Here is a 27,921-nt window from a genome sequence, read left to right as displayed (position 1 = left end):
TTATCTTCATCAGTTGTTGTTGTAGGGGGCAGCTTGGTAGTTGTTAGAGGAGGATGAGTGGTGGTTGTTGGAGGAGCCAGAGTGGTGGTAGTGAATCTACAATGAAGGATAGAGGAATGTTAACGAGATTACCAAAAGTAGGTTTAGGGTCCCCATACTTAGAGGCGACATCCAACATATACTGGTGGTGCATCACCATTGCAGTTTATGAGCAGCTGTGTTAGACACAGCTGGGGTCAGCTGAACGGGTGCTCTTTGGCTCTGCTCTCTGAGCTACCTAGCTAGCTAGATACGACAGAACCAACAGCAGTAGCTAGCTATGAGCATAACGTTTACACTTTATAATAAGTGCACACTATAAAGCATTTATTAATACTTAATTCATCATTCATAAAGCGTTATTCATTCATTATTACACATTATAAAGACATGTATTCATACATTTATAAAGGTTTTAATAAGTTAATATTAAATGTGTTTATTCACAGTTTTTTCCTACTTCATAAACAATGCATTTACCATTTGTAAATTACGTATCATATCAATTAAACACGTTTTTCATGAGTTGTTAATGGTTCATCAGGTTGTTTATAACGTGGAAATTAATGATTGACAAACTATAAGTACCTTATGCATGCATTTACGCATGAAATGAATTAGACATGCACACAGCTAGTAAGTGGGTTAATAGATGCTTTATAAACACTTAATAATGCTGTAATTCGTGATGAATTCAAGTAGTTATAAGGCATTTACTAGGCCGTTGGTAAAGTATTATGTGGGAGTTGATTTAAAGTGTAAACTATCTACTACGGAGCTTCCTTCCAAGAGTTTCTCAGTTTGTCTATTTATGTGCAAAACTAGTGGCTGGCAATAATCTGGAGGTTGTCAGTATCTGTTAACTTCATCAGTTGTTGTTGGAGGGGGCAGCGTGGTGGTTGTTAGAGTGGGATGAGTGGTGGTTGTTGGAGGAGCCAGAGTGGTGGTAGTGAATCTACAATGATGGATAGAGGAATGTTAACGAGATTACCAAAAGTAGGTTTAGAGCGCCCATACTTAGAGGCAACATCAAAAATACACTGGTGGTGGATCACCATTGCAGTTTATGAGTAGCCAGTTCATGAGCAGCTGGGTTTGACACAGCTGGGGTCAGCTGAACGGGTGCTCTTTGGCTCTGCTCTCTGAGCTACCAAGCTAGCTAGATACAACAGAACCAACAGCAGTAGCTAGCTATGAGCATAACATTTACACTTTATAATAAGTGCACACTATAAAGCATTTATTAATACTTAATCCATCATTGACAAAGCGTTTTTCATTCATTATTACACATTATAAAGACATGTATTAACACATTCATGAAGGTTTTATTCTTCATTAATAAGCTAATGTAAAATGTGTTTATTCACTGTTTTTTCCTACTTCATAAACAATGCATTTACCATTTGTAAATTACGTATAATATCAATTACAAACCCGTTTTTCATGAGTTGTTAATGGTTCATCAGGTTGTTTATAACGTGGAATTTAATGATTGACAAACTACTTATAAGTACTTTATGCATGCATTTATTCATGAAATGAATTAGACATGCACACATGGTTAGTAAGTGGGTTAATAGATGCTTTATAAACACTTAATAATGCTGTAATTCGTGATGAATTCAAGTAGTTATAAAGCATTTACTAGGTCGTTGGTAAAGTAATATGTGGGAGTTGATTTAAAGTGTAAACTATCTATGCTTTACACAGCATTTACTAATGAGATATTAAGGCTGGCAATACAATTGCGATTGATTTAAACTAGTCTGCAGTGTTTTTTTTTATTGCACATGGGTGGTTTTGATCCCTGGTCTACTGCAGTGCAAACACCTGTCGAGACCATTAGGCCACCAAAAACAGTGATGCAAATTCACTTTCTTTAGTGCCTTTATACAATCCATCTGGTTGCGCAATATCGGAAGCAGTCTTGAATTTTGGATTTTGACCATTGACATGCGTTACTTAAATCAGACATTTAAATCAGTAGCCCTGTGCATATCATTTTAATATCTTAATGTAACATATTCAAATTAATGAAACCAACGTCTGTATACTAGGGAGCTTTCTAGGCGCATGTGAAGAAAAAAGAAAGAAAAAAAAGTCGGAGGCCTACACTATGGCCTACAAACCTACACTAGGGCCTACAAAACATGTATTTACCCCTTGTAATGAATGCAATTTCAAAGATAATGAGTTGGGGTGATAGCCATGCTTCGACAAACCAATTTGCACATGCAAATGTCACTGCGCTCAACTTCGCAGGTGCTGAAGCCTATTCTTCCCCTCTATATAGTGCCTTTGTAGGGTAATGGTATCTTAGATCTAAACAGTTCGATTCCTACCTGGAACTTATTTTGACCGTAAGGGGTCCTTTCGGGTGGACTATCAGATAGTAGCAATGTCATCCCGAAGGGACATTTGTTAACACACAATAACAACTATAGTAATATAACTACTAGCCTACAACAACAACACACAGGCTACCTACCATCAGTCTCAAGTAAGTACACCAACACGTTATCTCTCCTATGAAGCTATACATGGACTCCTCATTCTAACTGTGAACAGGTGCGCTGGCTTACAGCCATGCACAAAAAAAACAGTGCCTCTTGTGGTAGCAACATAGAACTGCAAGTCAACAACCCGACAAAGGGAGGGAGGGAGTGACAACCGGACATTTACTATCTTTGGTGCGTCACCAGGCACAAAAATGCAAAATGTACTTTTTTCTCCACATGCGCCTAGGAAACTCCCTAGTAAACAGACGTTGGTTTCATGAATTTTAATATGTTACATTAAGATATCAAAATGCTATGCACTGGGCTACTGATTAAAATGTCTGGTTTAAGTAATGTGTGCCCATGGTCTAAATCCAAAATTCAAGCCTGATTCCGATATTGCGCAACCAGTTAGATTGTATAAAGGCACTAAAGAAAGTCAAGTTGCGTCACTGTTTTTGGTGGCCTAATGGTTTAGACAGGTGTTTGCACTGCAGTACACCAGGGTTCAAAACCACCCCTGTGCAATAAATAAAAAAAATACTGAAGACTAGTTGAAATCGATCGCAATTGCATTGCCAGCCTTAATATCTCATCAATAAATGCTGTGTAAAGCATACACTTTAGATCAACTCCAACATAATACTTTACCAACGGCCTAGTAAATGTTTTATAACTACTTGAACTCATCATGTATTACAGCATTATAAAGTGTTTATAAATCTTCTTCTATAATATCTTCTTAAAAATCATCGATTAACCCACTTACTAACAATTTGTGCATGTCTAATTCATTACATGGATAAATGCATGCGTCAAGCACTCATAAATAGTTTGTCAATCATTAACTTCCACATTATAAACAACCTGATGAACCATTAACATCTCATGAAAAACTTGTTTGTAATTGATATATGTAGTTTACAAATGCTAAATACATTGTTTATAAAGCATGAAAAAACAGTGAATAAACACATTTTACATTAGCTTATTAATGAACAATAAAAGCTTTATAAATGTGTTAGTACATTTCTTACTAATGTGGAATAATAAATGAATAATGATTAAAAAATGATGAATTAAGTATTTCATAAATGCTTTATAGTGTGAACTTATTATAAAGTGTTACCAGCATGACTAGCTAATTCAAAGCAGTTGATCTTCGCCATGATTAAACAAGTCCAAATGAATGGAGGTGAATGGGCGGCCATGTGTGGGCGGCTCTCTGGTGCTTGCCTTGGGTCAGAGCCGGCGGGGCAGTTTGGTACATTGCGGGCTCTCTCCCCACATCCCCCACTCCAAACCCTGTGTCTCTAGAGCCCCTAAACTAAATTGACCAATTGTGCTGTTGTTTAAAGTATGTGTGTAAACAGCTGAGAGTTCATCTATTTATGTGCAAAACTAGTGGCTGGTAATAATCTGGACGTTGTCAGTACCTCTTATCTTCATCAGTTGTTGTGGGAGGGGGCAGCGTGGTGGTTGTTAGAGGGGGATGAGTGGTGGTTGTTGGAGGAGCCAGAGTGGTGGTAATGAATCTACAATGAAGGATAGAGAAATGTTTACAAGATGACCAATATTAGGTTTTGCCTCCAAGAAGGAAAGAAAAACTAGAAAAAATGTGTAGCGGCTAAATGCCTACACCCAACAATGCAAGTTGCAGTTAACCTAACTAACCCTAACCCTAAGGAACTGCTAACCTAACCTAATGCTAATGCTAGCTAACTGATGCTAACTCTAGCATTAGCTAGCTAGTGTTAACATTAGCGTTAGCTAGCATTAGCATTATCGTTACCGTTCAAAAGTGCCTTTTGTAAAATTTGTCACAGTGACCTTGACCTTTGACATTTGAATACCAAAATCTAATCCAATTAATCTAATTAAGTCCAATTGGACATTTTGGCCAAATATGTACAAATTCTGTCAAGCCGTTCTTGAGATATCGTGTTCAGCAGCCCAAAATCATATTTTTTGAGGTCAGTAACCCTTGACCTTTGACCTCCACAATGTAAACAGTTAATCCTTGAGTCCAACTCAACATTTTACCCAAATATGAACAAATTCCGTTAAGCCTTTCTTGAGATATTGTGTTCAGCAGGCCAAAGACACATTTTGTGAGGTCATAGTGACCTTGAACTTTGACCTTTGACCCCCACGATCTAAGCAGTTCATCCTTCAGTGCCAGTGAACATTTCTACCAAAGGGGAAGAAATTACATCAATGTGTTCACGAGATATTACATTAACAAACATCGGACGGACGGACGGACAGACAACCTGAAACCATAATGCCTCCGGCCAGGTAGAGGCATAAAAACACACCTGTAGTGGCAAATGATATTACCATAAATCCTCTAATAGTGGCCTGTATTCAATTATAGGCTGGGTCTCTTATAATGGCCGGGGGCACGGTCAACACAGACAAATACAGGCCGGCTCCCTATACAGGCCAGGTCAAAAGGGAAAAAAGCTCTGGGCTTTATGGTAGTTTTGGTTGCTAGGCACATTGTTCGAGGTGGTAACAAACATGGCGCCGACCAGAAGAAAGTTTGACGTGAAATTTAAAGAGAGAGCTTTGCAGTATGCTGCAGAACATTCAGGAGAGCAAGCTGCAAAGCACTTTGGCATCGACCCGAAGAGAATCAGATACTGGAGAAAGCAGAAGGATGAACTGCGCTTAGCTGACAAGGAAAGAGCACGGCTAGCTGGTGTATGGGGTTAGATCTGTTTCAATACTTGTCAATATACACCACATGTTGTACAAATGTTTTTTGGTGATTCACAAATACATTTGTGTGGTTCACAAATAAATTCTTGTTTCACAAATGTTTTTTGGTGATTCACAAATAAATTCTTGTTTCACAAATGTATTTTTGTGGTTCACAAATATATTTCAAACTCTACCGTCAACCCTATGGTAGTTATTTTTCATAATGTTTGCAAATATATTTATGTGATTCACAAATACATTTGTGTGATTCACAAATAAATTCTTGTTTCACAAATGTATTTTTGTGGTTCACAAATATATTTCAAACTCACAAACATGTGCCCCGCTTGTATTTACTTGCACCGCTTGTATTTACTGGCACCTGGGCGCTTGTATTTACTGGCACCTGGGAGACACGAACCAGAAAGCGAATTATGAAACGTTTAGAAAAAATGTACCCTGCCTCATCTCAAGCCAATCAGATTACAAGGCAGCTCTGACCAATCAGTGTGCGCGTTTTGTTTTGGTTCCGTCACTCAGCTTCGTTTTCTTATTTTGTTAGGGGATTAATTGAAGTCCAGAGTTTAGGGAAGGGACCTTACATTTTCAGTCACACTTTCGATTCCCTTTTGTCTTTTTTATTGCCCTTTTTTATGAAGTAGGCTACAGGACATTTTGATCACACCATATAGGTTCCCAATACAATTAAAATAAATAATGGGAGTCAAATGTATCTTCTACAACTACCTTAGATGCTCAATTCACCTTTACATGGGCACCTTCTAGCCCAAGTATGGCTGATGTGATGTCAATGCACTGTGAATGCACAATGAATTTTAGACTTGTAAAGAAAATTTCCCCTAAATTCTCAGCTGATACATTTACACTCATTCTAAGGGTGTTAGAAGCATTTTACAGTGAGGAACACCATGCTTGTGGTCTCATCTGTGCTGTTGTCCTCCAGGGTTGCAGAGTGCAGTTGAGGAATGGATGGTGTGTTGACTTGTTCAGACTAAGATTTGCAGGTGTTACTGGAGAACCTACCATGATATTAACATTTATGAAACAATAATTTATTTGTGAACCACACAAATGTATTTGTGAATCACCAAAAAACATTTGTGAAACATGTGGTGTATATTGACAAGTATTGAAACAGATCTAACCCCATACTGGTGGTGGGCAGAAGAAAGTTAGCTTGGAGCTAGAAGTATAAGGTGGTCTTAACGCCCACACTCGGGAGTGGTGGTCGTAACGCCCAAACATAGCCACTTCCACTTAACTTTCACTTTCTGTTTACATACCGGTAGGCCTCTTTGATTTGTTTTGTTGGATGACATAGGGCATATTTTTTGGTTTGTGCAACATGTTTGCAATAAAAGTCCTCAAATTAAGGGATTATGTCCATGAGAGTTTAATTTTAAGAAATAAAGGCCTGCGTCCAATAAAGGCCTGGGGCTCTCTGCAGCTCAGTAAATAAAGGCCACAGCCACTATTAGAAGATTTACGGTACTTTCAAAAACAGCTTCATATAAGAACTCTATGTCATACCTGGTGGAACATGGACCCTCATCACGGTTCCCTCGTAGCTGAGAGAACCTCACAGGTGGCAACGTTGGGCATGGGAGAGAGTTTTTCTTAAGGAGAGGGGAGATATCTGGGAGGAGAATAAATAAGTTGCATAAATGTTGCATGAGTGGATACCTTCAAGACACTGATGACAATAGACACAATTCAACTCCCTCCCTCTTAAAGCAATGGTGGCTATGTTTAAGGGTTGTCTAACATTCAGTTTGTTTGAGATGCTTAAGGTTACCAAACACATCACTTAAAGAACCTCAGTAAAGAAAAGACCTCAGCCGGTCGAGGAGGAAAAAAGGAACGACTCATGAGCGGGTCGTCCAATGATCGTAGGGTTGGCAGTTCGAATCCCGTCGCCTCCTGTCCACATGTCGAAGTGTCCTTGGGCAAGACACTGAACCCCAAATTGCTCCGAATGAGCAGGCTAGCACCTTGCATGGCAGCTGCCGCCATTGGTGTGTGAATGTGTGTGTAAATGGGTGAATGAGAGACCATTGTAAAGCGCTTTGGATAAAAGCATTATATAAGTGCAGTCCATTTACCATTTACCTCAGTGCTACAGTGGAGTACTAAGCCTTTTGCCGGCTAACCTTGGAACGTGATGAGGAAGATGGCATCGCCTCCCTTCAGGAAGTCACTGGTCTTCATGTCTTGCAGCTCCCTGAATTTTCTTCTTCCATACAGACTGTTGGCAAGGAACTTCTCATTGTTCTCGTCAGTGTAGATTCTTCCTACTTTACGAGGGTTGTCCCAAAAAGAATTTCCTGTCAACAGTAGAGAATTGAATGACTCAATAGAACAGTGTAATATTTTGTAAATGTTGTCCATTTCCTTAAAATATGTTCTAACTGTTGCACAGTAGAGCTGTTGTGTTGTTGTTGGACTGTAATATTACTATCCTGACATCGTATTTGCTCATGAAGCTCACCATCAGAGTCTGTCACAGAGGGGTCTGTGGTGAAGCTGAACTGCTTGGACATCTGCAGCTGGATTTGGGGGTTCTGGTCCAGAGACAGGAAGGTCACCTGCCTCCAAAGACAAGGCCACTGGAGCTGGTCATCATACTGACCAGACACCAGACGCATGTAGATGCCAAAATAGCTCCTAGACAACAATCTCAATCCTATCTGATAGGCATAACCTTCTCTGGAGTACAGCCGAGGGCTGAACAGAAAGGCACCGGAGGAGCTGGTTGTCAGACGGTTCTCAAAGTCCTTGATCTGCCAGGTAAAATGTGGGCACTCTGTCTCTGACAGGTTGATGTCATTGATGGAGAACCCTCCTGTAGAAGGTCCTGCTCCTTTATACACTTCAAACTCCACCTGGAAGCTGCTGGTGGCGTTCAGGGGTACATGATGAAGCTGCCAGTGGGGAGTTGGAGGACCTGGGAGAGACGAAGAGGGAGAAGATAGAAAGAGAAACATTTGATGTTGACATTGTGGGATTGTTCAATGCTCGCTTCCTGCGTGCCTCCAGGTGGCTGAGCCTGTTTGGCGGTATTCACAGTGTTGCCAACTTGGCGACTTTGTCACTATATCTGGCGACTTTACAGACCCCTTGGCGACTTAAAGGAGTAGTAAAGGGAAAATACATGTTTAGCCCTGTTTTAAGGTTACTTATGATCATATACAATGGTTCAGATCAAAACGTTGACAAAAATAGCACTTTTGAGAAAGTCTGATAATTGCTCTACCACCGTTTTGGTCACAATGGATGTGGGTGGGCTCCTTGAAAAATCATTCAAAAAACATGTTAAACTCTCAATTTCTCTCAATGTATTATAAAGAAATGAAATCAGGCATTTAAATTCCATGAAGGAAGGAAGAACTTCCAACTTTAACTTGGACTGAATGTCATTCCAGGACTTTGGGGCTGCATAAGTAAATGCTGTCCTGCCAAGTCCTGTACTAGTCCGTGGAACTTTAAAGGAGTAGTAAAGGGAAAAATCATGTTTAGCCCTGTTTTAGGGTTACTTATGATCATATACAATGATTCAGATCGAAAAGTTGACAAAACTAGCACTTTTGAGAAAGTTGATAATTGCTCTACCACCGTTTAGGTCATACAATGGATGTGGGTGGGCACCTTGAAAAATCCTTCAAAAACATGTTAAACTCTCGATTTCAAAGACAAGAAGCTCACCAAGGAGGTAATTGGTTTCCGTTGGTATTCTGACATCAAATTCGCCGCAAAGTATGAATCCTGTAGGGTTTCATTGATCATTTTATGAAATCCATTGACTTGTATTGACGCGACCGTTGTAGATGTGTAGATCAAACCTCAGAGGGGATTCAGGAAGTGGAACTACTACTACTTACGGTAGCTATTGTTATTGTTCAAGCGGAAGTTTACACACATGTGTTGCGACTAAATAGTTCTATGCTAAATATTTTTTAAAAAGCCTTTCCAGATGAACTAGAATCTTACTTTATGGCGAATTATATGTCAGAACGCCAACTAACACCTCGGTGAGTTTCTTGTCTTTAACATGTTTTTTTTTAATGATTTTCCACAGTGCCCACCCACATCCATTGTTTGACCAAAACGGTGGTAGAGCAATTATCGGACTTTCTCAAAAGTGCTAGTTTTGTCAACTTTTTGATCTGAACCATTGTTTATGATCATAAGTAACCTTAAAACAGGGCTAAACATGATTTTTCCCTTTACTACTCCTTTAAGTGTGATCCAGTCACTAGAATGTGTTTGTTGGGCTGGAGCATTTCTGTCCAAAAGGGCAACTATATACGATGGCTGTTTGCCGGTCAACGCCTTGAAAATGAACAAGAGCCAATGATATTCTCGCCGAGCTGCCAGGGATGGCCAGCCAACCTTACTGTAAAGGATACAATGGTGTGTGTCATACCGATCCCCAGTAATAAATCTAAGTGCAGAGTGGTACACAGTCCAATGGTTTCAGGGTGGAAGCTGAAGCGTGATGATAAACGACATCTCCATAATCAAGAACGGATAAGAATATTGATTCAACAACTTTTTTTCCGACAGAATTGAGGGAATCTTGAGCGATTTCTGTACAGAAAGCCAACCATTTTGCGCAGCTTAGAAGCAAGATATTTATATTCAGTGACTCTGCTAATTTGTGTACCATTTAGTGATGCTATCTGTAAACTATTGTAAGCCACATTTTTTGCCCTGACAATATCATGAATTTTGTTTTATTAGAATTGAGAACAAGCTTAAGTTGATGTAGGGCATCTTGCAAAGGAATGAAAGAGAGCTGCAAGTTTTCAGTAGCTAACTGCACAGAATCAGCAATACAATAGATAACCGTGTCATCAGCATATAAATGGGCTTCACAGGATCCATTCAAAGATGATAAAATATTGTTTATGTAGATTGTGAAGAGGACAGGGCACAGCACCGAACCCTGCACTGAGTTACTTGAAAGAAAATATTTAACTTGATTGTTTACTAGTGACTCCACTACTTTTGCCAAACAGGGCAGCCTAGAGATCGGTCTATAGTTATCTAAATTAACTCTCTCACCGCCGTTATGTAGTGGGAGTACGCTAGCCGATTTCCACTCAAGAGGAAGCTTGCCAGTGGCAACAGAGATATTAAAGATGTAAGTCAACTGCTCAACCATAACTGGAGCAGCCAGTTTGATAAAGTAAGCCTCCAGGTCATCTTCACCAGTGGAACACTTATTGTCTAATTGTCTATTGGCTATTCCTGCATGATAAACCTCATCAAGTGTAAATGAGTTGAGAGAAAAATTAGGATGAGGAGACATTTGACCCTGACTATCAGATACAGCAGCTGACAGAGACCCAGTTATATTTCTGTCAAAAAGATGTCCTGCCTCAGCAAAATCCTGGTTAAACGACTGACAGATCTCATTCTTATCAGAGATCTCACGGTTGTTGATAACAATATGGGTGGGGAGGGAATTAGAGGTTTTTTTTTTGTTTACATTTACTGCACTCCAGAATTTAGCAGGATTAGAATATGCATTAGTAACTAGATCAAGGTAATAGTCTGTCTTTGCTTTTCTTACAGCATTTGTACACTTGTTCCTAATCTGACGAAAAGCAAGCCAGTGTCGAGAGTCACCAGAGCGCCTAGCACAAGACCAGGCCGAGCTCCTATTCCTAAACAACCAAGATAATTCAGGGCTATACCATGGTGTGACTCTGTCCTTAATGCGAACCCTCTTGAATGGAGCGTGTTTATTTAATACTGTATTAAATGAGCCTATAAGTGAGTTCAAGGCTACCAGAACATCAGGCTCTGACATGACATGACTCCAGTCACAGTCATTTATGTCACCCATAAACCTCTCTGCATCAAAGTTTTTAAGGCTGCGTTCCGAATCACATACTACCCTACTATATAGTATGCCAAAACAGGATGTAGTATGTCCCAATACATAGTATGCCACATGCAGTATGGCAAAAATACCAGGATGTCCTACTACATCCGGTCGTATTTTGCAGCATGCAAGCCAGCAGGCTTTTCTGGCTATTCTGACCCACAATCCTGTGCACAGCGGAAATGTGCGTCACATGAGCGAGTTGTGACAGCTGTAGACGAATGTCGCGTTATGGACAGCGACGGATGTGGGCAAATATAAAGGTGCAATGTTATGACAAGGTAGTATGTCCCAATTGGATGCCTACTGCTTTCAAAGTACGTACTTTCTAAGGGCAGCTGTAGTAGGTACTGGTAGTAAGAAGTAGAAGTATGCGATTCGGAACGCAGCCTAAAATTCCTCTTTGAGACCACCTGAGACCCTGACTTCCTTACATGCACATCCCTTAAACAAGCAATAGGACAACGATCGCTCACACCTAGTTTAAAAACACCACTAGAAGGATATTTGTTGACCTTATTAGTAAAAATAAGGTCTATCAGAGTGGAGTTTCAGGTCACCCATTACAAGCAATTCATCAGCAGCGTATTCACAAAACATGTTCACTAAAGTAGCAATAGTATCTGAATCTGCTGATGGAAGACGGTACACTCCTACCACAGTCATAGAATCAAGACCATGTTGAACCTTTAGAGCAAGAAACTCAAAGCACTTTGGGAGAGAGACAGCATTTAAAATTGTCACTGGAAGACTAGACTTGACATACATTTCTACTCCCCCACCCTTGCCTATATGATCCATTCTATAGAAATTATAATTACAAAGAGCCAAATCTGAGTTATCAATATTCTTATCAATCCAAGTTTCAAAATATCTGGGGTTGTCTGTTCAACTAGAATAGTTATATGGTCAGAGTTCTTAAGTAGACTTTAGATATTTAGATGGATTAATCCAAGGCCCTTTTGATTCTTGAAATTTAGCGGTGTAAGGGGAGGGACTGGGGTGGTGACTGCAGTAGTCCTAACAAGGTGTGGAGGTTGAAGAGGTATTGTGACCAAATTACTCACAATAGTAATTGCATATTAAGTAGGCCTACTAATTCTGACAGGGATGTTTTCGTCACTATTATTAGGTGATCCTAGCCCAATTGCAATACTACAGTACATGGAGGAACTATTGTGGTAGGGGCTGGGATCTGCGGGACGTCAATGGTTGAGGGACCTGTGATCTCTAGGCAGTGCATGGGCGAGTAGTACCACAGCCTGTGTCAGCTGAGAAACACAGGTGAAGGGAGGAGAACAGTGATGGATACAGTAGGAGAAGTTGGAGGAAAGTGCTCGGGCGCCTGCAAAGTTTAAATGGAGACCATCAACTGCAAAGAGATTGCTACGGTGCCAGAAGAGGTCAAAATTATTTATGAAGTTCACGTTGTGGGTACGACAAGTGGACCAGGTGTTTAGGCTTAGTAATCTAGAGAAGCGGCCGAGGCCGTGGCCAGGCGAGGGGGTGGGGTCAGAGATACCAACGCTGTAGTGAAGGTGTTTCAGTACACCAAACAGCTGGATAAAGTCACACTTTAACAGCTCGGACTGCTGTTTCCTGATGTTGTTTGTCCCTGCGTGCACTATGAGCGAGTCAGCAGCGGGGAAGGATGTCATAACCTCTTCAATTTTATCTGTGATGACCGCCACTGTGGCACCTAAAAAGACCACGGCGTGGGCGTTATGGATTGACACATTGCTAACTATTGAGTCACCTATTATGATTGTCGACGGTGGAGACGGGGACAGCTGTTTTGAGAGACGCGGACTAACGTCAGAAGGGACGACGTCGGATGGACGAGGCCCTGGGGGTTCAAGTGATCGCGGCAAGGCTGGCAGGGAGACCTCCTCGATTGACTTGGGAGGGGGAGGGCAACCCGAGTGTCTTCTCACAGATAATTTTAATAGATTACGTCGCTCGCTCCCTTTACTGGAGGAGGACTGGGGAACGACCGAGGTAAACGTTGAGGTGTGCTGTGGACGCACAGGAGTTTCTTTTTTGTTTGGGAGAGGGGGGAAGTCCTCATCCAAGACTGCAAATGAGTTGTTAGTGGCTAGCGGAGGGTCAGACTGGTGGACACGGTGGGTAAGTTTGCCATGTTTGCCTCGGCTAGCCATAGTCCATGGAACCGGGGTGGAACTTTCACGGGGCTGCTTTGATTTAGCTCCCTCCCGGATCCAATATTCATCAGACTGAACACATGGTACAGTATCTTCCAACTCCCCCATGGCTGATGTAGCAGCATCAGGGCCGACAAAAACAGTTGAGTCGGCACCCGCAGGGCCAGGGGCAGCGAGGAGGATTGGGCAGACAGAAACATCCAGTGGTGCAGGGATCGGATCCGAGTCTCCTGGACCTGGGGCAGTCGGATCCAGGTCTCCTGGAGCTGGTTCCTCGAGGGCTGGATCTTCGGGGGTCATGGAGTCAGCCGAATTCTTCTGATGGATCTTAGATGCATCGAACAAGGAGTCCATCAGACGCTCATCTTCCTGGATACTGTAGAGGAGGCATTCGTCGCATCTGGAAGGTGAGGTGAGTACTGTAGGCATTGTGCCCACCGGGTTTATGATTACGGCGCAGGCCCATAAATTGGGCCTGCCGCGGTTGATCGGTTCCGAGTGCAGGATTTGCGGTCCAGATAGTAAAACAGGAAACGCTGTCTTGTAAAATCGCACAATTTTATAAAAGCAAAACAGGATTAATAAATGCCTCTGGGCAGGGGTGAAAATTAACTTTTTGGCTCACGGTGAGTCACCTGCCAAGGGGACTGTAGATGAAAAAACCTACCGGCCAAGTATATCTTTTTTTCAGATAGCCTTACGAAATCTAGTCGCCAATTGGAAATTTTACCTGCATTTGGCCGGTGGCAGGTGTTAATTTTCAGCCCTGCCTCTGGGAGAAACTCCAATCGGTTATGTTAAAATGATAAAAACAACTTAAAAGTGCAAGCCGATAAGCGAGCTGTCAAACAATTGACTTCCTGCTTCGTGACGTAGAGATGACATGCTTACAAACAAACACTTCTGAAGATAGAAACCAGATAGCAGCCTCTCTTCTACTTGATCTGGTAATTGCCTGTTGTGACCTTAATTGACTCTGTTTCATTCCTTTGGGTTTAGGAATGTCTCATGAGATACTTTTAGGTATGACACAATTTTAGATATGAGGAACTGCATTTGTTTTTTTGTTTTTCTACATTCATCTTATGATCATATCTAACCTCAACTCCTCCCACTGCTGCTTTTACCAGTTGGTCCAGTTTGTTACATTCCTCATATATAGGGCTTCTGTTAGCATGTTTTGGTTACTGTAGTTCACATTACTCCTAATTCCAGTGGATTAAACATTGATTTTGTTCTGTTGATATTTGTGTCTCTGTGTGAACTCATCAACACTGTAAATGAGGAAAACCCCCGTGCTTTACGAGTATAAATAAAGGTTTAAAATTAAATTCCATGAAGTAAGTTTTTAAATATATGGATGGAGCTAAGGTTTGTTAACATTTAGTGCTAGTGCCTATTGTAGTGCAAGTGGGATACTGGATGTGCTGAGATAATGTATTTTGATCCAGCTACTGGATCAAATCATGGCATGGTAATCATACCAAAATATAAACTAGAGACATGTAGGAAAACAAAAATACCAATATTCTTTGGACACATTAGGTGGAATTGGCCCCTGGACTAAATAGTTAGTTTGTAAACTACCTGGTCAGCCTTTTCTATTCATTTTGCCTCTTTCAGAATTGCATATTATGCAATTTTGTTGATTATGTCATGTAGCTACTTCTAGCTACTTTTGGGAGAACCAACAGCTACTTCCCTCAGAGGAGCTGGCAACACTAGCGGTATGACACAATTACCCAAACCCTGCGCTATAGCGATTGTGATGTAGTGTTGCATAAATGGCCTTAGCTCTCGCAGATGGATATATTGTTGCCTTGTTTAGAAACATTTTTACACCTGTGGAAAGGCATTCCTGCATCGTTGATGACGTCAACGTGACCCAGAGATACCCTGAGATCTACCCAGAGATCACCTGTGATCTGTCCTATGAGATGCAGCTTTCCCTTCGAGTCCCTCTCATCCTGGAACTCTCTGATCCAGATGTTGAGCTGGTCTTGGTCTCCCCCACTGTGGTAGTAGTAGAACTGCAGACACTGGACACTGCACGTCCTGCCGGGAGTCATCCTCCTGCTCTCCAGCCAGTCTGAGTCCCCCTCCTGCCCCGACGCTGTGCTGGAGTGCACGAAGAAACCTGCTCACAGAGAAGAAAAGGTTGACATATTTCAAAATATCTGTGGAGACTGTGTACTTTGTTAACCAGTGATGAACTCTCATGCATTACATTTGTGTTGTTCAACCTTAGCCTTCATAAGGCAGATGTGAAAATATACCAGACTGTGTCTATTAATGGGCTTGATGATGACTGTACCCTGTGGTGGAGAAGGTGTGGTGAGCCCTGAAAGAAAAGAGAAGACGTTACTCTCCACCCCAGTGACCGCTGGACGAGAGGTACTGTTTTCTGTGCCGTGTGTTCCTCCCTCTGTTCGCCTGTCCGCAAAATTGTGCAAAAACTACTGCACCGATTTTCTCCAAACCTGTTGAATGGGTGTACAGTAGCATGGGCCACTTTAGAACCTTTACATTTTGGAGCAAATCCGAATTATGGGGTGGGTCCACAAGCTGCCCAAACGCGGCCAGCCATTCACCACCATTCATTTTACTAGGATTACGCAAAAAGTACCAGACTGCTTTTCATGAAACTCGGTGGGGGGTGTGGGGGGTTCTGTGCTCTCTGAGCACCATTTCTAGTTTTTTTGTATTTTTATTTTTACCACATTTATGCTTATGAGTAATATGCATTCATAATATTACTCAACAAAGTATAATACTCTTTACATGACAGGATAGAATTGCCGGTAGTGCCTATGTTATTGTGTCAGTAGGTTGTAGAGCACTTTTTGTGTAAATGTTATGAAAGAACAGACAAACAGTGGATGTACAGTACTTTTGAGTATATTTCATTATATAGCAATTGTCATTAGCATTATCATTCCCATCTTACCGTCTGGTCTGCTACTACCCAGGCTGGTGTGGTCGCTGTCAGGACCCCCTGCCACACGTGTCACTCTCTCCCAGCCTCCCTCCACACTTCTGGAGCAGCGGCCCATCCCACACATTCCGTCCGAGAAACTGCAATGTTCCATGAATGCAACAGTCCCATCTACAAGCAGGTGATATGAAGCACATCGAATAAGAATTTAAGATCCTCGTGAAATCTTAACATCTGGAAATCTGGATTTTCCAGCTCAAATAGTATATTTCACAAAGGCTATTTAGTGTAGAGAATTAATGTTTTTGTATCCTCTGCTTACTGCAATTGTACAGTCTGTTCAGCTTCAGCACATCATTGGAGCTCATTTCCAAGCGTTGACCAATCACATCCTGGAACTCTGGTCGGATGGTGATAATGGTGAATCCGTTGCCATTGCTGAAGTAGTTTTGTCCGTAGTGCATGACTGAATAGTAGTCATATGGAGTACCCAGTGTGGTGGAGACTTTAGCAGATAGTTTCTTAAAATGATCCTCTCTACCTGTCGGTAGAAGTACGTGTTGATAAAATCAGCAAAGAAACACCTACATATCAGAAGGCACAACTTCATTAGTTTACTTTGTTACTCAAACAGTGGAGGACTAACTCATCATACCAGCTTTGATGTTTTCCCAGATTATTTTGACATGGTCGTCTCTGTCGTATCTGGACTGCTCATGATAGAAGCCCAGAGCGTGGATGAACTCATGCTCCACTATGGATAGATCATCACAATACTGTCCTATGGAGAGGGGTTGTCCTTTGAGGATAGCTTTCCCTATGTAGGAGTAACACCTGCAAGGGAACAGTCATAAGAAAACCTGTCAATGATCCGACAGAGAACAAAGGAAACTGGAGGGCATATATACTCAGGGAGAACAATCAAGGAACAACGTACAGGTGTGCAACAAGACATACTGTAACGAGACAATCACCCAGACAAGGACATGGAGGGATACCAACAAGACACCTACACAAGGACAGAGGGAACCAGGACACAAGGGAAGGGGACAGGGAACGAGGCTAGGACTGGGAATGGGACTGGGCAGAAAACTAGGGGAAACTAGAGGGGGGAGCTAGAGGGACTGGAGTGACGTGGGACTGGTGAGGGACTGGTGTCTAAAGCTGGGGCTGGGAGGACACAAACCAACATAGAAGACAACGAACACAAGATGAAACACATGGAGGCAGAACAAAACTAGGTGACAATGTCAATAATGTGCCAAAGTCTCTAGGGGTAGGGCAGGGGCAGTCACTGGGAGGTGCTCAGGGTCCAGGAGGGTCCAGCAGGCACAGGAGCTCAGGGTCAGGAATCCAGGCCGGGAACAGGGAGTGAGCAGGGTGAACCAGGGGTCTGGGGCAGGGGCAAGGGTCCAGACTGGGAGCAGGGGGCGAGCCGGGGCGGACCCGGCCCGAACCATAACACCTATGCTACAACATTCTTCTTGGATATTTAGTCGACATCTTGTATCTGGACAAATATCTGAATATATTGTATCACCATGGAATTATGTGTCCTACAATCTGTACTATGTCAAGAATTCTACATTTAAACTAGATTGTGAAGTTACCCAAGTTTGCTAGTTTATTGGTGTTAATTCAAATACATCCCTGTAATGACTTCAAAGAGCATTTTGGTGTAATTTATGTTACCATGTAATTAATTGCCTTCTTGTGAAATGCAATAACCAAACTGGTGTTGCAGCTAACTGAAGGATAACTTACCCTCCTAACTTCTGAACAGATATGTAATAATCCTCAGAGTCTCTGGGCTTGAAATCCATGCATGTCTTCAGCCTGAACTGGTCAAATGCTCGAAGGATGATTCCTTTGGCATTCATCTCTTCATGAGAGATCGTTGTGAATGATTGGATACATCAATGATATAATGGTGAGAGGAGAAGATTTCAAGATTTCAAGATCAGTTTATTAGCCATGTATAGGGTTCATATGGAATTTCACTAGGGTTAAGGCATATGCTGTTGCAGATGACAGGACAGTGCAGGACAGGACAGTGCAAAGACACGATAGTGCAAATGCAATACAGAAAACAGTGCAAATACAAAATACAGTGCAAACAAAATACAATACACACAATATGATAAAGATTAAAAAGGGAGGCACAAGTGCAATTTACAGAAAATATACAGAATGGAGTGTGGTGAGTGTATTCAGTGTGCGTGCAGAGTATAGTGTGATAGAAGAGCGATGTTACCTGTGAGTAAACATCCACATTAAAGGACAATGCTCGTTTTTGATAACCTGGACCTTATTAACGACATATTATAAGACGTTTGACTCACCGAGATCACTTTGGTGTAGTTCGGAGGCATGTAGAAGAAATTTAAAATCCAGCGCAAGCCAGTATATCCATGTTATGGCGGTGGTCGGGGCACTTAGAATGCAGTTTCTAAAAATCTATTTTCTGCCGCGAAACGGTTGTTTTCATCAATCTGTCTTGATGAATCGCTAATTGTGCTTACATAGAGAGCATAGGGCTGTTGTGGTATTTCACATGCCTCTGTAATATGATCTTTAGAAACGTCTTTAGACACGAAATAGCTTCCTCACTTGCTCCAGCACGCATGCGCACAGCGTGCTGGAGCAATGATTGTGCGCTGTGCGCATTAGTGCTGGAGCAAGTGAGGAAGCTATTTCGTTTCGAAAGATGTTTCTAAAGATCATGGCATGTGAAAACCACAACAGGCATGCTCTATGTTAGCACAACATAACATGTCATAATATGTCGTAAATAAGGTGCAGGTTGTCAAAAACGAGCATTGTCCTTTAACACCTTACAAGGCAGAGTTATGGTTAATGTCACAAATGTAATGCTTCCTTTACCTAGGCTGCTATCCAAAACATAGGGTACTGGAGATGTCCAAAGCTGTGACGTGTCCACAATGCCATTCCTTTGGATTCCCGGGAGCTAGACCATAAGCAGAAAACAGATACAGATGTGGGAAGTTAAAAATCCCCCCTCCTGCAGCATTTCACCATTGCGGTATTTGGCAGGGAAATCCCGTTGGAAATCCTGTATGTGTAATGGTAAGACGGTAACGAGCTCAGAGGCCTCTTGTAAATGTAAAGACTATAAAGAAACATTACATATGATGTGAGCTGTCACCTGTAGTATGTCTCCACCAGGCAAATTCAGCTCTAAAAGACCAATGGACAAATTGTTCTTGAGAAATATTGGGACATTATTGTATGTATAAATTACATTTAAAAATGTTTTGTAATTGTTGGTGGAAATTGAACTTTACCTTTGTTTATGTCACTTATGTCCTTTTCTTGATCAATATCTGGAAAAATAAGAGAAGAGAAACTTCACAATGTGCTGCCAGACAAGGTAAGACTTTTATATATAATAATGTATGAGAGTAGCAATTTGATTATAGACCATATTTTTGCGTGGCTGGAAGCCAGCGCACCATAGATAGCATTTGTCCGGTTGTCACTCCCTCCTTCCCTCCTTCCCTCCCTCTGTCGTGTTGTTGACCTGCAGTTCTATGTTGCCACCACAAGAAGCAGTGGTCCCAGCACACCAAAATAAATATACTGTGACACCGCACATTTGCCAGATCCTCTGTGGTGTAGTGGATAAAGCGCCTGAGTCCCATGCCAAAGGTCAGGGGGAGTGTTTCAGATTTTCCCAGATTTAGCCAATTTTAATTCCTGGGAATTTTCTGACCTCTTCCCGGGTCATCCCGGGATTTCCCGTACAAATTGGAAGTGCTTTTTAAAATTGTATTTATGCTATGTAGACAAATAAATGCAACAGAATAGTGATATTGTATAATAATGTATCACATTAAATGTTTTATTTATAAAAATCTACATGTGAAAACGAAAAAGAGCTCAAATTCGCAATTTAAAAGTAGGCTATGTGAAAAAAAAAATCCCTTGCGCTTACATTGTAGGCTACACTAGCCCTAAGCCTAAACATTAAAAAACCAAATTCCTATCCCATCTCGATTAGGCTATTTCACTTTCCTCTGTTTGATAAAGTGGGACTTGAGGAAGCAAAGAGCATTGATGGAGCGGTCACTCAGCCAGTTTCTAAGCTTAGTGACAAACTGTCCGCACACTGAGAAGGCTTGACTCTGTTCGGTTGATTCCGTTTCCTGATCTGGTGGTGGTTGGACTTGGGAAGGCTCCTCAGTGGCAACAAAAAGTCGCTCGAACAGACTGAGTGCCGTCTTCGGTAGCCTAGCATAGATCAGGAGACTGGAGGGCATAGCGAAGAGCTCATCTCCGGGATTGACTAGGCTATCACCAGGTTGTGGAGATACCTAGAATAGGCTATATAATGCGCTATCATGATATTTCTTAACCTGTATTCATAAGCAAGCTATTGGTAGGCTATTATTGTTGTACATTTATAATTAGATCATGGTTAATATGCTACAGCTATTCTAATAGTCTAGCCAACATTATTATTATTATTATTATTAGCCTATGTGAGACAGTGACACTGCACACTATGCAGTACATGTTTGCCTCTGATCCACCGCTGTAGTCGGCTAATGCCTATGATCCACCGCTGTAGTAGGGCTTAAACTAACCGGTGCTTCATTTTCTCAGAATCGGCGCGCATAACTTTTTAAAACAAAAATTTACATAACTCATACGCCCACTTATTTAAGAAGAAAATAACACAATATATTGAGTGTTTATTAATTGTTTTAGGCTACTAATGCACAATAGTTAAATTTCCAGCCCAAAAAAACAACCTCCGGGAAGGCGGGTCCAGATGCCATTTCCCGGGAGGGGAACGACAGGTTCCCTACCCGGGATTCCCGGGATCCTGCCTGAAACACTAGTCAGGGGTTCAAGCCCTGGTGTGGGAGATTTTTTTTTTTTGTCACTGGATGTTATAGAAGCTATGTAAAAATGTGGTTACCTGGTGGTGCTAGGTCAGTTTTTGAATTCATGTGCAGTAATTGAACATTTGAAATACTCCTGTTTTACAGTATAGGTGTCTCAGTAATTACCCATTATATGTGACCGCCGCTGGTAATTTGGTCCTCAACTAGGCATTTTCATGTCTCATACATTGAAATCTGAACATATTTGAAGAAGATATGCTTATTTGAATGCTAGTACTGCCAAATCAACTTAGCTGAGAAATCTCCCTCCAAAGTTCTCCAACATTTTCACACCTGACTGCCAGGCGTGAACAATAGCCTGGTAACCCCACCCCCAGCCACTCCCCCACTGGACGATCTGTCATTATCTGTCAGAGTGGCTGTCAACTTGGGGTATTACCTGAGAGTGGCTGCCAAGTGAGGTGCTCTCTCACTGATGACCCCACACTCTTTGAGTCAGTATTAATCTTGTGTTGTGAATGCAGTTAAGAACAATATAAGATGAAGTTCAAATTTAACGTTCTTTATTGTCACATACATGATATAAAGTACAAGCATAAGTAGTTAAGTGTACAAAAAAAGGCAACAGTCTAAGTGTTAAAGTGTACAGTCAGTTGTCTGTTTTATAGACAAGGTGCAAAGTGTTCATTGTGATCAAGTGTACAACAAAGTAATAACATTCCCCAGCTCAATCCTCAAGGTAATAACAACAGTACTCAGCTCAGTATTCAATATTCTAACAATGCAGTCTGTGCAAGTGTGGGCAAGTCTGTGCAAGAGAACAAGCAACGCTTCAGTATACAAACAGGAAAACAGGAAAGGCTGTGGCCTTTCTCCTGCAGTGCTGTCCGTCCTGATGATCTGCAGTGAATCTACAAGCGGACAGTCTTGTTCTGAGCTGCTGTGGAGTTTGGCGGGGGACATGTGACGTCTCGTCCCTCATCAGAACAGAACTCTCTGATCTTGTCAAAGAGATACGTCTGTCTGGCCATGTCCAGTCCGGGTGGGGCTTGCACAAGAAGACCTTCTCTGGGGGGCAGGACATCAGGCTTGCGCAGCAGCTGAAACTCGACTGCCGGTGCATCACGGTGTTCTCTGGCCACAACCATGCCAGGTCTCTCTGCATCAAAACTGCAATAGAATAGAAGGAAGAAAGTACATTAAACTATTGCACACAGTATTGGCACTCCATTTAGATAAAATAGTACCAGAAAGTGTTGATTAAATAGACTAGCTAATGCATGATAGGATGAACGTATTCTCACCTGTTGTGCAAAATCAAAGCTGTAGTGTATAGTGATCTTCTTGCTGGCTGGTATGGAGGGGCCCAGGGAGAGCTGCAAATCCTCACTTTTTTGCTCATCCTGTAACCAAAAACAAAAAACAAAGGTGTCAGACTACCACACCTCTCATGCTCTCTCATTCTGTTTCTCTCTATAATATAGCTACCTAGCTCGATATTAGCTGCCTCGCTGGCTAGTTTAGGAACAAAGGGCTAGCTCAGCTAACTAGCATGTTAGCTAACGTTAGCTAGCTAGCCTTTGTTATGCTAGCTAGACTTAGTCACTTGTTTAGAAAGGAGCTTCTGCTAAACGACAACGTCAATGTAATGTAAACAGCACAGATAGTATAAAGATCAGCTTACCCCAAAGCAAAGCAGAATGCTTGGCGGTGGTGTGAATCTGGTACGTCGTTCGCGTTCGCTCGGTAGCAACATGCTTTGTTGATACAGTCATCTCTGTATCACAGGTCATCAAGAATAAAACTCCGTGTACGAACGAGTCCTGCTCTGCTGGAGTTTTAGCTGCTCTTAAAACTCTTTCCATGCCCTGGATGCCATCCCCGTCTTCTCTTTAGCAAAAGCTGTAGCATCCATGGTTTAACTTGGAACTGAATGTAAACAAAGACGGCGTGCTGTTCTTATGGGCAGGGTGGGGGGCGGAGAACCCGGAAGCAATAGCCAATGAAAACAAATCATGCTAATCGATCTGCCCGCCCCCAAGCCCGGCTCGAAATCAGCTAAAAACGAGCTTAGTTTGCAGACTAATTAAACGTATTTCGTGAACCTAAAACTGTTGTCTGTTATAGTAAGTAGGTTCTTCACAACTTCAACTTTGGTAATACGCAAAAAAACAAAAAACGAAAAAAAAAGTTTTCTTAGCTATTTTGCCCTCTAGCGCATTTCGGGGTTTGCCGAGTTGCGGACCAAATCACCAGCCGCTGTCACATATATTAGGCTATACTTTGCATGTATTTACCAGGTAAATGTTTAGTTTTTTCAGATGGATGGGAGAGATCCCATGGGAACAAAACGTTTTTATTTTAATTTTTAAGGAAATGTACAGTCTGTTTTGCAGATTAATTAACTGTGTCAAAATAATTTTGCCACCACAAGAGGCAGTGATCCCAGAACATCGGGATAGGGTGTCAGCCTCCCATGCCAAAGGTTGTGGGTTCAATCCTCGGTGTGGATGATATTTTGTCATTGGATGTTATAGAAGCTATGTAAAAAGCAGTATGAAGTTCCTTGGTAGTATATGCAAATGGCCAGGAATCCATTCGGCCAGAGGTCCACCAGCTCATCCATCGGGGACCCGCTGTAGGTCCGCTAGCCTTGTGTTATCTGGGTTTATCCCTTACGTTTGTCCAGAAACAGAAGTTGAACCAATTGCAGCAAAAAATCTAACGTTACAGGAATCATCAATGTAACTGCTTTAACCACTGACCGCTACCATTAATGTTATGGAAGCTGCTGCTAGTTGTTGTGAGCTAATGAGCTAACTGGCTCTCCCGCTTTTATTGTGCTGGATTAGCATTGGAAGCATTGGAACTGATGTGTCCAGGCGACAAGACCTATCTTAATTTATTAGACATTATTTCATGTCATTTCAATTCACAGCTATTTCAGTGGCATGACTAGCTTCCATCCTACAACTCCTGAACAGAAACAAGCCAGCCATGCACATAAGCCAGGCTAGACCTGGCCTGGTTTCATCCAAACAATCTGTCAAATTCCTGTATTTTGGATTGGAATTATATTTTTTAAATAATCTAGTAACATCCTAGATCCAGATTAAGGATCGTATTATAGAATATTATATTTTATTTTGATCAATTGAGAACTTGAATGTGCTGGAAAGGCAGTGGGCAACATTATTTTAAAACATGCTGTGAAATATATATATATATATACAGAAGAACCCCACTTATCCGAACCCAACGGGACCGAAGGTCGTTCGTATCTCTGAAATGTCCGGATGACTGAAATTTATGTTAAAATGCACCAAATTCAATAAGTGGTATACTTGTTTCATATAGACTCATAATAGACCAATGAATACCCTTAATTACTTGTGAAAATGCATCAAAATTGCAATCAAATAGCCAACTAAACTCATATAGCCTAGCCTATAATAGACCTACAGTAGCCTATAATAAAATAACCACATTTCCACTTGAGTGCGTGCTTTGATCAAATACAGTACTTTATTCTCAAATGAGGCGTACGCTGCATCGATAGGCTACTGTATTCGCAGAGAAAAATGGTATAGCCCAAAAATACCCCAACATTAGAACAATTAGAGCAAATGATAATCAAGAAATAAATGAAATGAAATGACAGACAAGTTGTTGTGTCTCTAAGTCAACCGATGTAGGCTAACGTGGGCTGTAGGCTATTATTTAACAAATACAGTAGGTCTAGTAGGCTAATCTACATGCCCACAACACGTCTGTGTTCCTGAAGTCCATTAACTGGGAACGAAAAATGACTCCATGCTGCTTCAGGTTGCTGACGCGCTTTCTGGCTATAGGAATGCAGCTCTCGCGCAGCAGACTCGTTTGCGTTTTGCGCTCGACATTAGAGTAACAAAGAAATTAAACGTGACAGTAGGCTACAGCCTACAGGCAACATGTAGGTCAACATAGTTCTGTTTTTTTTTCACAGTAGGATACAGTACTGTAATGAAAATACCACCAGTAACCAGATAGCAGGCAAAAAAACACAACGTTTTTTAAGCCTGTCCGGTAGACCAGGAGGTTCGGATCTCTGAAGTTCGGATGAGTGGGGTCCTACTGTATATGTTTATATATAATTGGTAGAGTGGTGCCAGAGTATATCCTTAGGTAATTTGAGAAATATCAAGCAAATTGGCCACAGGGTGGCACTATGACAAGCAAAATGGCTGAAATTCAATCGATTGCTGTAGTGCCCGCTTTGGCCGGATGGGGCTCATCCTGCTTCTATGGGTAGGTGATGGCATGCTCTACAATTTGCTAATTGGACAAAAAATCGTCAAATTAAATTATGATGTTGATATAAGCGTTTTTTTGTGCAACAACACCCCGGTTGCGCTTTCATTGTTTCAGGGAGGAGTTGTAGAGCAGGGATGAGGAGTAGGGGAGAGAGGAGGTGTAGAGGAGGAGGTGTTGGGGTGGGAGGAGGAAAAGCGTAGGTGTAGAGGAGGGGGGAGGGGTAGAGGAGGAGATGTAGGGGAGGAGGTGTAGAGGAGGGGGAGGGGTAGAGGAGGAGATGTAGGGATGGGAGGAGGTGTAGAGGAGGGGGAGGTGTAGAAGTTGGAGGAGGTGTAGTGTGGGGAGGTGTAGAGGAGGGTGGATGTGTAGGGATGGGAGGAGGTGTAGATTAGGAGGTGTAGGGGAGGGAGGAGGTGTATTGTTTTTATGCAACAACACCCCCTTGCACTTTCATTGTATTTTCATTGACACCAATGGCCGCGTAGCTCAAATGTGGCTATGGCGTGTTTCGCTTTTTGTCTTTGATGCGTAAGGGCCTGGCCCCATTCATTGCTGCTTGCAGCTATATTTATTATTATTATTATCATTATTATTATCCATCCATCCATCTTCATCTGCTTATCCGGGGTCGGGTCGGTATATTATTATTATTATATATTTAAAACATAGTCATTGTCATTATGTAATTTTTTTCCTACGTAAAGTTAAAGGTTGGGCCAACTTATTTGTGGATAAATGCTTACATTTTAGACTAAACAAAAATATTTCGGGCCTATCATCTGACATTCAATCCGCTAGACGTCCTTTGTGTGCCTGTCTGACACTGTCTAGATGAAGTGGCCTATAGCTCCCTTTGGGCTGTCTTGTCTGATCGAAACCTGTTGATTGGCTAATGTCCTATAGCGTCCTATAGCGTACTGGGCCGAAACATACAATCTGCGCATTAAATTACCATCTTTTCACAGTACACTCACAAATCTTCAGGTATACTTTTGATATCATGTACAGTAAAAGATAAAGATTCAAGTAAAATACAGTGTAAGAATGCCAAATAAGCCTAATAAAATGTGGTACTGGAGATGTACATTTACATTTAAAAAATATAAAATAAAAAGAAAAAAGAAAGAAAAGTACAGTAGCCCTCAAGTGCAAAGGGAGCTAGTTAAAAGCTTAAGTGAAGCGATACCTTTTTAGCTTTCTTTTAAAACTATTCAGTGAGCTGGCTTTCCTGATGTCTATAGGTACAGTATTGTGTTCCATAGGTTTGGGCCATGATTCTTACCCTTGATCTTGGGTCCAGGCTTTGGAAAAAGAAAATGTAGACATTTTATTTTTTGCTTGATTATGTTCAAATAATGAAAATTGGTAATTGATTAATTACAAATTAATTAGCATGTATTCTAATTGTTATTCAAATATACCATAAGCAATTCAGATAAAACTCTTACCAGTGGTAACATTTGTGAGACACCCAGGCTCACCACAAGAAAGGTAATGATATACATGATCTTCTCCAGAAGTGGTGTGTCCCTTATTATTTACACAGAAATGTACACACCATTTGTTGAAATGCAATAATATATGAAATGACATCATTCAAGAACAACAATTAAAAAGATCACTGCATCTAATCTGTAGTGTACAGGTAAAAGCAGTCACTACCAAAAATAGTTGTCATCTAATCATTCTTATTAGAGCAATCCTTCCTATTTGTTTGTCTTGCACTCATGTACATGCATTCCACGCGCACAAGCGTTGTCCAATTAAATGATTACAACAACTTCTCGCTTAATAATAATTAATAATTCAAACCATAGACAATAGTAAACTACATATAAATCAACAGTGCATAATCAACAAAGTAAATAATTTGGATCCAAACCACAATATTTACTAATAATTCATAATTCAATTCATACATTTCATAAACTTCAACTCCATCAATTCATCATAATTCAAATAGGAAATAGGATCAAGAAATCAGTACGTTCAACAACTTAAATTGGCTCCAACAATTCTTATACCACAGTACCACAATATTAACCATACTCTTACCTCAAAAATCAAATGCTGGATAAACACCCCTGATCAGCGAAAAGATTACACTTGTACTGTTTCATCTGTACCTCAAGAAGAACAGGTTCTCAAGCCACATTCTAAAGATTATGATGGTGCATTGCTGCATGGCATTGCTATGCTTTACCCGGATGGGACTAATTGTAGTTATGAAGTCTTGCATGACTGCTGGAACCATACTTTCGAAATCAGTGCTCTGGAATACTTGTACTATTTGCTATTTCACACTCATTTACCCATACCATGTACAGTACATATGACTAATAAAACCTACTTTAATTTGAACTTGAATACAATGTGAAGAGGGGGCTCTGGTGCTATATTAGCACTCCTACTCTGATAAATTAAGACCCACAGTGATATCAGTGATCACATTCTGCAGCAGCGAGAACAGTCCACAGCCTGGGTGGCTGTTGTCTTTTACCAT

General features: G+C 41.4%; 1 protein-coding gene across 1 annotated transcript; it reads right to left on the bottom strand.

Moving 5' to 3' along the window:
* Nucleotides 1-9: 9 nt before the first annotated feature.
* On the bottom strand, nucleotides 10-27,921 carry LOC311314348 (meprin A subunit beta-like; the record flags this gene model as incomplete). The annotated part of the gene is made up of 13 exons (XM_084444685.1): nucleotides 10-96; nucleotides 904-994; nucleotides 3,977-4,075; nucleotides 5,604-5,652; nucleotides 7,418-7,591; nucleotides 7,756-8,211; nucleotides 15,238-15,456; nucleotides 16,267-16,425; nucleotides 16,577-16,795; nucleotides 16,910-17,088; nucleotides 18,019-18,136; nucleotides 19,138-19,222; nucleotides 27,850-27,921. The coding sequence occupies 13 exons, from the start codon at nucleotides 27,919-27,921 to the stop codon at nucleotides 10-12; spliced, it is 2,007 nt and encodes a 668-aa protein (XP_084300811.1).

This window comes from Borostomias antarcticus, assembly GCF_949987555.1.
Source record: "Borostomias antarcticus genome assembly, chromosome: 10".
Taxonomy (NCBI): domain Eukaryota; kingdom Metazoa; phylum Chordata; class Actinopteri; order Stomiiformes; family Stomiidae; genus Borostomias; species Borostomias antarcticus.
This window is presented reverse-complemented; position numbering and strand designations above follow the sequence as displayed.